Source organism: Macaca nemestrina, chromosome 15, assembly GCF_043159975.1.
Source record: "Macaca nemestrina isolate mMacNem1 chromosome 15, mMacNem.hap1, whole genome shotgun sequence".
Taxonomy (NCBI): Eukaryota; Metazoa; Chordata; class Mammalia; order Primates; family Cercopithecidae; genus Macaca; species Macaca nemestrina.
In genome coordinates, this window is record NC_092139.1 from 109,091,394 (window position 1) to 109,104,821 (window position 13,428).

Consider the following 13,428-nt stretch of genomic DNA (forward strand, 5'->3'; position numbering starts at 1 on the left):
GGGGTTGAAAAAGTCCTTGCTTTGAAGGACAAAGGATTGCTTGTATGTTGCCATCCCCAGGGATGAGCAAGCTGGTGGTGCTGTTAGGAACTGGTGGAAAGAAGGAATTTTGCAGTTTTCCATCCTTTCCTATGAAAAACTTACAGCAAGGATTTTTCATCCAAATCCTTGGAGTCAGGTAGACCTGGGTTCAAACTCCTTGTTGCCATCTGTGGCCTAGCTGTGCCTCAAGTTCCTCATCTGTAAAATGGGAACAACTGAACCTGCCTCCTGGGGAAGTTTCTGAGACTTTAATAATGATGTGATGATCGTGGTAAATATTTAGATGGTACTCACTGTAGGCCAGGCACTGATTTTTGTTTCATTTGGTTTGGTTTGGTTTTTGAGACAGAGTCTCACTCTGTCACCCAGGCTGGAGTGCAGTGGCGTGATCTCAGCTCACTGCAACTTCCACCTCCCGGGTTCAACTGATTCTTGTGCCTCACCCTCCTGAGTAGCTGAGGTTACAGACACGCACCACCATGCCCAGCTAATTTTTGTATTTTTAGTAGAGATGGGGCTTCATCATATTGACCAGGCTGGTCTTGAACTCCTAACCTCAAGTGATCCACCTGCCTCGGCCTCCCAAAGTGCTGGGATTACAGGAGTGAGCCACCACGCCTAGCCTATTATTTCTCATTGTAAAGATAAGGGACCTGTGATATTGAGGGGTTAAAGTACTTGCAGTTTCACTACTAGTAATCTTGGAGAGCCAAGATCTCAACTCGGGGAACTAGGCCCTTACCTACAACCAAAATGCCTAAGTGAGGCAAGGGTGTGGATAGTGCAGTGCTTTGTGCTGGAGCAGCAGGTACCAGGCCTCCAGGAGATGGGTCTCCTTCTCTTCACCATGTAACCTACCAAATAACTTTTGTTTCTCATCCTGCCCCCGAGGAAAGGGCAGTCCCCTCGATGTGCCCTGGTTTGTGCTGCTCCCTCCCTGGTATCCCCGCTTTAGTTGTGGCCACACCAGATGAGTTAGGGGGATCCAGGTGGTGGGAGTGGAAAAATCGGGTTCTTTCGTGGGGAAAGACAAGAGACTCACAGAGGGCACTTCCACACAGGATGAAAAGTACTGGACAAGACGCAAGAAGAACAACGTGGCAGCTAAACGGTCGCGGGATGCCCGGCGCCTGAAAGAGAATCAGATCACCATCCGGGCGGCCTTCCTGGAGAAGGAGAACACAGCCCTGCGGACGGAGGTGGCCGAGCTACGCAAGGAAGTGGGCAAGTGCAAGACCATCGTGTCCAAGTATGAGACCAAATACGGGCCCTTGTAACCCGTGCCCCCCGCCCGGGCAGGGCACTGCCTGCACCTCAGACCTCTGCCTGGGGGCTCCCTGAAACCCCTCACACGCGTGGAGACTTATGACTCGTCGTGGGCGCATGGCGGCGCACCTGCTGCAGGAGCGGCCACGTCTCAGCTTCATTATACCACGGCCCGCGCACGTGGCGACGTCCCTGGGGGGCCAGTCTCCTCACTGGTGGGGAACGCAAGAGAATGCATAGACGGGTGACTCGGCCTTAGTTTCTATTCTTGGATGTCCCAGTTGAATCGGAAGGGGACCTCTGGAGTACACACCTCTCTTTCCCAGGCACTCAGGGTCCCTGGACTCTTTCTCAGTCTCCAGCCTGGGCTGCCGAGGGCTATCTCTGCAGAATGAGTTGTGATCATTGTCACCCTATGTCTTCTCAGGTAGCAGGGTGCATTTCCACTCAAGGTGTGTCTGTCACGCACCTCATCCTCCCCAGACAGTCTGAGTAATATCTGTTCCCATCTTCCTTGGAGGCAGAAGGACACACCAACTCCTCCGTCAGTGTTGCATGGGTGGCAGGCTGCAGGAGTGGGGTCTCTGCACAGCCTGGGATGGGGCTTGAGGCTGGCGCCTGCAGCAGAAGTGCACCCAGCCTTTCTCAGCTCCTGCACCCCTTTTCCCTTATGGCTCTGAGGCCATTGGCTCTCTGCATTTCATTGGCTGTGGAGGAGAGACTCCCAGGATGACTGCTCTCTGAGCCCTGAGTGCCAGGGCCGAGGGAGGCCTTTTCATTTCCTTTCCAGGCTACTCAGAGGCCACCTTCTGAAGCTTGTTTGTCCCACTACACCAGGCCTCTGGGCCTGCTGTTTCTTTCCACCCAGTGTCCAGTCTTGGACCATAGATTTAAAAGGAAAACCCCTCTTATCTAGGAGGCTTTAACTTCCTGGACCCCAGGATTCACCTTCCTAGTGGTGTTTAGAAAATGCCTCCATAGCCCCCTTCCACCATGGGCACGAGAACTGTGGTGTGTTTCTTGAGAAGCTCCCTTTTTTTCTTGCTCTGCTCACCAGTGTGGCCTGGGCTAGAGTGCACTCTCCCTGGGGGCATCGAGGGCCTCGCAATTCTTGCTTCAGGATCCCTCCCATGCGAGCTGCTTGGAGGGTGTCAGCAGGGCAAGACACCTAGTCTAGAGTCACCAAGGTCACAGTGCCACTTTTACAGGATAGCAGGCTGTTAGGATGTTTACACAGGCCTAGGGTCCCCTCAGTCTTAGTCCCAGGAGACGGGGGCCACTCGTGAGGCTGGCCATGCTGTGGCTTCTCACAGCTGTGGCCTCCCCTGCCTCACAACGACTCCTTTCTCTTGTGTGGCTGGACTTGCCCTTTTGCTGTGCTCAGAAGATTCACCGAGGAAATTCATGGAAGCCTCTGCTCATTTGGGTCACTGGGGCACCCCTGAGATGGGTGTGTTTATTTGCTCAGGGTGGGCAGCCTGTGGTGAAGAGGAGACAGAGGCGATGGGCATGCCTTGCCCTCCGTAACACTGGCTTTATTTACCGTGGTGGTTCAGAGTCCCGGGCCCCGACTTCTAAAGACTTTTCATAACAGGTGTTAAGACCAAGGCGTGGACCTCACCCCAGGGGAATGCCACGGCCCTTCGGGGACCTCACACCCACCTCTCCGGGGGGACTTGACAAGGGGCTCTGAGGCCAAGGGAGGTCACTCCTCTCGCCAGGCCCCTGACTTTTACTTTGTGGTTCTCTAAAAACCATGTACACACTTTCACTCTATTGTAACCACACAGGGCAGGCGCATCCAGCATGTCAGTGTCCTGCCCCGGGCAGCTCTCCCTCCCGGGCACGCTCCCTCTGGCCTGGTGGATCACCAAGAGGGCGGTTCTCATTTTGTTATTAGTGGAAGAGCCTCGAGCTTAAAAGCTCTTCATTTTCTTTGCCGGAAAGTATATGGTTTGTGTTTTTGCAGTTTTATTTTTTTAAGGATGGACACTAAATCTCTGGTGTCCATGTTCCGAGCCCAGTGGCTGGGATGGTGGCTCGATGTCTCTCCTCTTTATCCCGCCCTCTGCCTGTTTGGTGCCCTCCCTTCTTTCCCCCAGGCAGTGGGTATCGGGTTCTTTCCCAAAGTGCTTACTTGGAAAGAGTACGGCTGCTGGACTCTTTTCGAAATGCCCCTCTGAGTCAGGAGCCTGGTGGGGACAAGATGGAGGATGTCCACAGAGGCTGACCTGTGGGGGAAAAGAAGTGCTCAGGTAAGGCTGTCTCCTCTCCTGTCCTAAAAATCCGTGCTTGCAGGAGAGGGTTGGTGCCTGCTCAGTTTCTCTCGAGGGAATGGGAGTCTCTTGGCTCCCTCCTGGGCCTTCTGCTTCTTGGAGGCCGACCGCTGGACACTGAGGCTCCTGTGCTTGGATCTTTGACATCTGTAAATCACTGGAGGCTAGAGAAGCTGACTTTACCTTGGCTTTCCGTGGGTTCCGATGGGCTTGGAAGTACCATCTAATTCCTAAGCATCCTGTCTAAAGCTTTGTGGCACCCTCAGCACAACCTCAGAACAGACAAATCATGAATGAGCTGGAACTTTGCAGGAATATTCATATTATAAATGTCTCATGTGATGGAGGAACATGTGCATTTAGAGAGAGGGAGAGTTTTCAAGGTTTACGGCAACTTTGTGGAGGACTTGGGTAACTCTTACCCTTGGTCAGAGGAAGAGGTTTGCCTGTCTGGCTTCTGAGGTTGGAGGGGGCACTTAGCAGTGAACCTTAAGTCTGGGTACATGTAACCCTGCTGAGAGGGGCTGTGCAGGCCGCTCCTGCGGTCCTCTGGCCTGAGGCAGGGCGGCAGGCATGCAAGCCAGTGGGGGAAAACCCCTCTGAAGCTGGGCAGCCCTCTACCTGGGCCCCGGGAGCCGTGCTCCTTGGAACGCAAAGGGCCGAGGAGCATCTGGTTTTCATGGCAAAGCTCTACCCCAGAGCTCCTTTAACATCTGCTAATTAAGTGCAATAAATTTTTCTAGAAAATGGCAAAGATGACTTCCAGGTGGATATTGCTCTCTTACGGTGTTGGGGATGCCAGAACACCACTTGGTTTTATTTTTCTAAGTGCATGTGATGTGATAGAGTGTGTGGGGCTCTGTGTCCTTCCCTGGGAGCTGGCATTCCAGCGGGCCCCTCTCTTCTTTACCTTTGTTGGGGGAAGGAGGCAAGAGAAAAATCCCTTCTTCCCAGCCAGAGAGGGCAGAAGCAGACCGTAGCCCATTGGCCTTATGTGCGTGTGTGCGTGCGAGTGTGTCACTGCTGGTGGGCCGGAGTGATGTGGTGGGAGGGAAGCCGGGAATGTATCCTTTTCAGACAAAATTAAATATTTTGAAATGAGAATGTTGGGACTGTCTTTTCTGTCCTTCCCCGCACCCCCAATCTTGAGTTTCCTCTCTTGACTGTTGGCCTAGGAGCTGTAGAGTCAAGCTGGAAAACTATCTCATTAGAATCCACCCCAGACACCCCTTTCATCATAGTCCAGACACTCTTAGCATCTGACCCCAACCACTCTGCCTCAGTTTCCTCATCTATCAGATGGAAGTGATTCTTGCCCTGCTTATATTGAGGAGGGACAGATACCAGACCAAAAGCAGTTGGAACAGATAAAAGTGCTAAACAACTAGAAGGCAGACAGGGAGCTGCTTATGACAAGTGTTCTCAAATAGAGAATGCGTGATGGCAGCTCTGTAAAGAAAAGAAAGGGCCAGGCGCAGTGGCTCATGCCTGTAATCCCAGCACTTTGGGAGGCCAAGGCGGGCGAACCACAAGGTCAAGAGTTCAAGACCAGCCTGGCCAATATGGTGAAACCCCATCTCTACTAAAAATACAAAAAAATTAGCCAGGCATGGTGGCAGACACCTGTAATCCCAGTTACTCAGGAGGCTGAGGCAGGAGAATCACTTGAACCCGGGATGCAGAGGTTGCAGTGAGCCGAGACCATGCCACTGCACTCCAGCCTGGGCAACAGAGCGAGACTCTCTCAAAAAAAAAGAAAGCCAGGCACGGTAGTTCACACCGGTAATCCAAGCACTTTGGGAGGCCAAGGAAGGCAGATCACTTGAGGTCAGGAGTTTGAGTCCAGCCCGGCCAACATGGTGAATCCCTGTCTCTACTAAAAATATAAAAATTAGCTGGGCATGGTGGTGCAGGCCTGTAATCCCAGCCACTTGGGAGGCAGAAGCTGGAGAATTGCTTGAACCTGGGAGGTGGAGGATGCAATGAGCCGAGACTGCGCCACTGCACTCCAGCCTGGGCGATAGTGTGACACTCTGTCTCAAAAAAAACAAAACAAGAAGACTGAAGAGTTGGATCCTTTTAGTGGGACTCCAAGGGTTTTCCTTTTCTCCTGTTCTTTGGCTATAAAATATTCTTTTTTTCTTTTTTTTTTTTTTTTAAGACAGAGTCTCTCTGTCACCAGGCTGGAGTGCAGTGGCGCGACCTCGGCTCACTGCACCTCTGCCTCCCAGGTTGAAGCGGTTCTCCACCTCAGCCTCCCAAGTAGTTGGGACTACAGGCGCATGCCATTATGCCTGGCTAATTTTTTTTTATTTTCAGTAGAGACAGGGTTTCACCATGTTGGCCAGGCTGGTCTGGAACTCCTGAGTTCCGGCAATCCACCCACCTCGGCCTCCTAAAGTGCTGGGATTACAGGCCTGAACTACCGTGCCCAGCCTGCAAATATTTCTTAAATGTCTATTTTGTATCACCTCTGCCTCCTGCCCTCACAGTCTGCTGGGGAAGACAAAACAGATGGAAAAACGTGGAGGATGGTGGGCCAAGGTAAAGGGTGTGGCTGACAAGACTGGGGAGCTGGGAGAGAGACTAACCGTACTGGAGAGGTTAGGGAAGGCCTCTCTGGGTGGCATTTAAGAGGAGACCAGGAGAGTGAATGGCTGTGACTTGTCCCCAAGGTTCACATACAAGTTGGGGTAGAGCCAAGAGGCCTGCGGGTAGCTTCTGATCCTGATCACACACCTCACTACCCACTGCAGAAACAGCCCAGCCAGATGGCCAAAGAGGGCACAGAGAAAGCTTGGAGAGGATCCAGGAGGAAGGATCCAGGAGGATGGAACTCTCGACACCTCGGCCTCTTGTCCCTGAGGTTGAGAATAGGGCTCCAAGAAGCCAGGTGAAAAAGCAAAACCTTTGGCCCCAAGGTCAAATTTTTAGGCAAAGGCTTTACCCAAGCGCTTGCTCACCCCATATCCATCCCTGTGGTCCATCTGAGCCTAGCCCTGGGCACAGTTGATTGGTCTAGGGGTGAGCATGTGACCCAATGGGGCCTAAGGATGTCCCTTCTTAGGATTGGTCAACCTGAGCTCTGTTTCTCTCCAGGGATGACCTGTTCTAACCCCATGCGTTTTCTTTTTTTCTTTTTTTTTTTTGAGACAGTGTCTTGCTCTGTTACCCAGGCTGGAGTGCAGTGGCACGATCTTGGCTCACTGCCACCTCCACTTTTCCAGTTCAAGCAATTCTCCTCCCTCAGCCTCCCCAGTAGCTAGGATTACAGGTGTGTGCCACCATGCCTGGCTATGTTTTGTATTTTCAGTAGAGATGGGGTTTCACCAGGTTGGCCAGGGTGGTCTTGAATTTCTGACCTCAAGTGATCCACCTGCCTCGGCCTCCCAAAGTGCTGGGATTACAGGTGTGAGCCATCGCACCTGGCCTCCTCTGTATTTTCTACTCTGCATGCAAATGCGCTCACTCAGAGCGGAGATCTGTGCAACCATGGCAGGCACAGGGGCATGGGCTTGAAACATGTCAAAGCTGTGAAATCTCTGTATGCATGGCAGAGCACTGGCTTTAGACTCCAACGGTCCTAGGATCAAACCCTGCCTCCATCACCAATTTGGGGTATGATCGTAGGCAAGTCACTTCCCTTCTCTGGGCTTCCAGTTTCTCACTTGTAGAATGGAACACCAGCGGCCGGGCAGTGGCTCACACCTGCAATCCTAGCACTTTGGGAGGCCGAGGCAGGTGGATCACGAGGTCAGGAGTTCGAGACCAGCCTGACCAACATGGAGAAACCCTGTCTCTACTAAAAATACAAAATTAGCCAGGCATGGTGACACATGGTGACCCAGCTACTCAGAAGGCAGAGGCAGGAGAATTACTTGAACTCAGGAGGCAGAGGTTGAGGCGAGCCAAGGTCGTGCCATTGCACTCCAGCCTGGGCAGCAAGAGCGAAACTCCGTCTCAAAAAAAAAAAAAAAAAAAAAAAAGGCCGGGCGCGGTGGCTCAAGCCTGTAATCCCAGCACTTTGGGAGGCCGAGACGGGCGGATCACGAGGTCAGGAGATCGAGACCATCCTGGCTAACACGGTGAAACCCCGTCTCTACTAAAAATACAAAAAACTAGCCGGGCGAGGTGGCGGGCGCCTGTAGTCCCAGCTACTCGGGAGACTGAGGCAGGAGAATGGCATAAACCTGGGAGGCGGAGCTTGCAGTGAGCTGAGATCCGGCCACTGTACTCCAACCTGGGCGGCAGAGCGAGACTCCGTCTCAAAAAAAAAAAAAAAAAAAAAACACCAGCTTCATAAGACAGTTGTCCCACGAAGATATCTGGAGCAGGGCGAACACTCACCACTCGGCAGCTGCCATTATGGCGATAGGAAGGTACAGACCTACACAGAGACCATCACCTCCAGTCCCAGCAGCTGCTGCCTATCGGGGCATGTCTACCAGCTGGTGTGGGGTGCAGCCAGGGTTAGACCAGCTCTGTGGCTTGGACAGCTTATCTATTTCCCTGAGCTGTTTCTCTCTCTGTCCAATGAGGATGCGCTACACAGGTCACATGTGCGTGCGTGACAGCACATCTCAACCCTTTTCCTTCCCCCCACCCCAGCTCCCTCGAGGACAAATTCCAAAGCTGGACATATGCCCCTTCCTTGACTGCACCCTATTCCCAGACAGCCCTTCACACACTGCCCCGTGGCTATGCCAGGCTGGCCCAGCTGGCGGCTCCTGACGTCAGCAGCTAATCCGGGCAAGCTGCCAGCCAGAGATAGGGGTGAGCAGCAAAGGAAATCAGAAACAGACTTTAAGATGGGTGCCCCAGCCCCCCAGCCAGCCCTCCGGGAGCTCTCAGCAGCCTCTCACTTCAGCAAATCCTCCCAACCATGCGTCCTGATGCCCAGTCCCCTCAGGATTAAGTAAGAGCTGAGCAGGAGGCTTTTATTTTAAGCTGAGGCTCTGTCATCAGGGCACACAGCAAGCCACTGCCTAGCTGTCCCGCAGGTTTCTCCAAACAGAGCAGAGGGCGTCCACTCAGGTCTGGATTCCAGGCTGACTCCAGGAAGTCCAGACTGCAGGGAGGTAGAGGGGATGGCACAAGGGTCAAGGATCAGAGGTAAAGGGGACAGGACAAGGGCCTCAGTCTGTTGCCTCCAGCTGGCCCTCCCTCTTAAGGCACAAGGCCAGGTGCACCATTCCTCACTGTTCTTACGTCTTCCCAGCGTACAGCACACAGGACGGTGCTATGGTTTGAATGTCTCCCCAGAATATATGTGTTGGAAACTTAATCCCCAATGCAATAGTGTTGGGAGGTGGGGCTTAATGGAAGGTGTTTAGGTCATAAGGCCTCCACCCTCACGAATGGATATAAAAGAGCTTGAGGTGGCCAGGTGCGGGGGCTCATGCCTGTAATCCCAGCACTTTGGGAGGCTAAGGCGGGGGGGGATCACCTGAGGTTGGGAGTTCGAGACTAGCCTGACCAACATGGAGAAAGCCCGTCTCTACTAAGAAGATAAAAATTAGCTGGACATGGTGGTGCACGTCTGTAACCCCAGCTACTTGGGAGACTGAGGCAGGAAAATCGCTTGGGAGCTACTTGGGAGGCTGAGGCAGCGGTTGTGGTGAGCCAAGATCAGGCCATTGTACTTTAGCCTGGCCGAGAAGATTGAACCTCCATCTTTAAAAAAAAGAGCTTGAAGCTGCAAATTCAAGCTCTCGCTCCCTCTCACCATGGGATGCCTTCTGCCACGTTATGACACAGCAAGAGAGCCCTCACCAGATGCAGCCCTCGATCTTGGGCTTCCCAGCTTCCTGAGTTATAAGAAATAAATCTCGCCGAGCGCGGTGGCTCAAGCCTGTAATCCCAGCACTTTGGGAGGCCGAGACGGGCGGATCACGAGGTCAGGAGATCGAGACCATCCTGGTTAACACGGTGAAACCCCGTCTCTACTAAAAAAAAATACAAAAAATTAGCCGGGCGTGGTGGTGGGCGCCTGTAGTCCCAGCTACTCGGGAGGCTGAGGCAGGAGAATGGCGTAGACCCGGGAGGCGGAGCTTGCAGTGAGCTGAGATCCGGCCACTGCACTCCAGCCCGGGCGACAGAGCGAGACTCTGTCTCAAAAAAAAAAAAAAAAAAAAGAAATAAATCTCTTTTCTTACAAATTGTCCAGTCTCAAGTATTCTGTCACACCAGCACAAAATGGGGCTGGGCGCAGTGGCTCATGCCTGTAATCCCAGCACTTTGGGAGGCTAAGGCAGGCAGATCATCTGAGGTCAGGAGTTCGAGACCAGCCTTGCCAACATGGTGAAACCCTGTCCCTACAAAAATACAAAAATTAGCTGGGCGTGGTGGCGGGCACCTGTAATCCCAGCTACTGGGGAGTCTGAGACTGAAGAATCACTGGATCCCAGGAGGCGGAAGTTGCAATGAGCCGAGATCACGCCATTGCACTCCAGCCTGGGTGACAAGAGCGAAACTCTATCTCAAAAAAAAAAAAAAAAAAAAAAAAAAGTATTTCCTGTAGAGACAGGGTCTTACTCTATTGCCCAGGCTGGCCTCAAACTCTTGGCCTCAAGTGATCCTCTTACCTTGGCCTCCCAAAGTGCTGAGATTACAGAGGTGAGCCACCGAGCCTTGCCTTTCTTCCTCTCTACCCTTGGCACTCAAGTCTAGTTCTTTAACCCATTTGCTCCTCCTGGGTCTCCCCAACTCCTTCCTGTCTCAGAGCCATTGCACTTGCTGTTCCTTCTGCCTGGAGTGCACGCCCCCACATCTCCTCAGCCTCGCTGGGTTCTCAGTACCTGGCCTGCCCATGCACAGCACGCAGTGGCTAGTCCCCAAATATATCTGCTGACCCGGCTGTGGAGAGGATGACAACACGAGTCGGGTGTGGCAGGGGTGCTGTATCACCACCAGGTGGCGCTGCAGACACGCCCTGGGCGGTGACCTCGGGTCCAGCCTCCAGATCTGTCCTCTCAGCAAAGCCTCCAGGGCCCTCCGTGCCAGGCAGTGCTGTGGGCACCAGCTGACTCGGCCACCGCCCCTCCTGCCCTCCAATGGCCACTGGTGTACGTGGTCCAAGGGCGTGCACAGAAGCCTGGGAGGAAGGGAGGGCTGGCTGCCGCCCAGAGCCTGTGCTTCTAGGCTCTTTCTGGGGAGGGAGGTGATGTCCAGGGAGTTGGGTGGGGACGGTAGCTTGGCCAGAGCCAGTAATCTGGGATGAGGGTTTCTGCAGAGGCGTCGGACTTGGAGTCTATCTGCTGCCTGAATTTGTATCCCACCACCCCCAGTCCTCCATATGCCTTTGACAAGCCTGGCTCTGAGCCTCAGTTTCCCCATCTGTCAAAAAGAGAGAATAGACTGGGCACAGTGGCACTTTCGGAGGCCAAGGTGAGCGGATCACCTGAGCTCAGGAATTCGAGACCATCCTGGCCAATATGGTGAAACCTCATCTCTACTAAAAATGCAAAAAAATTAGGGCCAGGCGTGGTGGTTCATGCCTGTAATCCCAGCACTTTGGGAGGCTGAGGCAGGTGGATCACAAGGTTAGGAGTTCAAGACTAGCCTGGTCAAGATGGTGAAACCCCATCTCTACTAAAAATGCAAAAATTAGGCAGGTGTGGTGGCACACACCTGTAATTCCATCTACTTGGGAGGCAGAGAATTGCTTAAACCTGGGAGGCGGAGGTTTCAGTGAGCCAAGATCATACCACTGCACTCCAGCCTGGGCGACAGAGTGAGACTCCATCTCAAAAACAAAACAAAACAAAAAAAACCAAAAAAAAACAATTAAAAAAATTAGCCAGGTGTGGTGGCAAGCACCTGTAGTCCCAGCTACTCGGGAGGCTGAGGCAGGAGAATCACCGGAGCCCGGGAGGCAGAGGCTGCAGTTAGCCAAAATTGTGCCACTGCACTTCAGCCTGGGCAACAGAGTGAGACTCTGGCTCAAAAATAAAAATTTAAAAAGTGGTCCAAGCATGGTGGCTCACACCTGTAATCCCAGCACTTTGGGAGGCTGAGGCAGGCAGATCACGAGGTCAGGAGATCGAGACCATCCTGGCGAACACAGTGAAACCCCGTCTCTACTAAATAATAAATAAACAAACAAATAAATAAATAAATAAATAAATAAAAAATAGCGCCTGTAGTCCCAGCTACTCAGGAGGCTGAGGCAGGAGATTGGCATGAACCCGGGAGGTGGAGCTCACAGTGAGCTGAGATTATACCACTGCACTCCATACTAGGCGACAGAGTGAGACTCTGTCTTGGTAAATAAAAAAATAAATAAATGTTAAATTTTTTAAAAAAGTAAATAAAGGCCGGGCGCGGTGGCTCAAGCCTGTAATCCCAGCACTTTGGGAGGCCGAGATGGGCGGATCACGAGGTCAGGAGATCGAGACCATCCTGGCTAACACGGTGAAACCCATCTCTACTAAAAAACACAAAAAACTAGCCGGGCGAGGTGGCGGGCGCCTGTAGTCCCAGCTACTCGGGAGGCTGAGGCAGGAGAATGGCGTAAACCCGGGAGGCGGAGCTTGCAGTGAGCTGAGATCCGGCCGCTGCACTCCAGCCTGGGTGACAGAGCCAGACTCCGTCTCAAAAAAAAAGAATAAATGTGGGCAAGAACTGGAACCCCACAGGGTGCACGAAGCAGGCCTGCCGTATCAGGATAAGGCCAAGGAAGGAGCTTTTTCAGGGGCCTCCTCGAGTGGGGGTGGTGTCCAGGTACCGTGTGTGTGGGTTGCAGAAAAGGCGGGTGGACAGGAAACGAGGGGCCCCTGGGGCCTCAGCACTGCCTTTTCAAGTGGGGCAAGATCTCCGGGGCCTCCCCAGCCCTGAGGCCCAGAGCCTGAGTTGCCCGAGTGCCTGTGTCTGAGTGTGTGTACAATTGTGTCTATGTGTGTCTGTGACTGTTCCTGGGTATATGTGTGTGTGTCCAACTGTGTCTAGCAGGGTTAGAGTATGTGTGCACAAATGGGTCTGTGTGTATCCTCACCAGGGACCCTCTCAACTTGACCGAGGAGGACCGGGGAATCCCAGGGCACCAGGAGGTTTCATATCCATGCCAGGAGGGGCCCACAGGGCCTGGGGCAGCTTCTCAGTTGGCATCTGAGGCAGTGCCCTGTGAAGGCTCTGGGGCAACCTGCTTCTGTTCCAGTCCCCCTATCCCCATCCCCAGTCCCTGGTAACTGGATTTTCTCTCTCCATCTCTCCCCTGGAAGGACCCAGTGCTTCTTGATTTGCATGAGATTTACATACATTTGGATTTAGATCCCTGCTTCCCTGAAGCGTACAGCATTATTCTCACTCCTGCCAGAGTAGTCAAGGAGGCTGTGGACTTCCTTAGCGGAAGGGGGTCCAGGGATTAAGCTGGAGGGGCCCAATCTCCAGCCTCCCCTCTTCCCCATACAGAGTCAGCCTGGTTCTTTTCCTGCTAGAGATATGTGATTAATTAATTCATTAATTTATTTTTTGAGAGTATTTCATTCTGTTACCCAGGCTGGAGTGCAGTGGTGTGATCTTGGCTCCCTGCAACCTCTGCCTCCTGGGTTCAAGTGATTCTCCTGCCTTAGCCTCTCAAGTACCTGGGATTACAGGTGCATGCCACCACACCCAGCTACTTTTTGTATTTTTAGTGGAGATGGGGTTTTACCATGTCGGCCAGGCTGGTCTCGAACTCCTGACCTCAAGTGATCTGCCCGCCTCAGCCTCCCAAAGTGCTGGGATAACAGGTGTGAGCCACCACGCCTGGTCATGTAATTATTGAGCACTTACTGTGAGTCAGTTTTTTTTATTGTTATTATTTTTTTAGACAGAGTCTTGCTCTGTTGTCCAGGCTGGAGTGCAG

At 52.8% G+C, this 13,428-nt stretch overlaps 1 protein-coding gene across 3 annotated transcripts in view; it reads left to right on the forward strand.

Annotated features, from left to right (window-relative positions):
* LOC105464381 (TEF transcription factor, PAR bZIP family member) overlaps positions 1-4,688 on the forward strand; it is a 29,602-nt gene extending 24,914 nt beyond the window's left edge. For all 3 annotated transcript variants that reach the window (XM_011712216.2, XM_011712215.2, XM_024787527.2), the window contains exon 4: positions 1,104-4,688. In XM_011712216.2, coding sequence (XP_011710518.1) covers positions 1,104-1,319 — 216 coding nt within the window. In that variant the 3' untranslated portion in view covers positions 1,320-4,688. The remainder of the gene's footprint in view (positions 1-1,103) is intronic.
* The last annotated feature ends 8,740 nt before the right edge of the window (positions 4,689-13,428 follow it).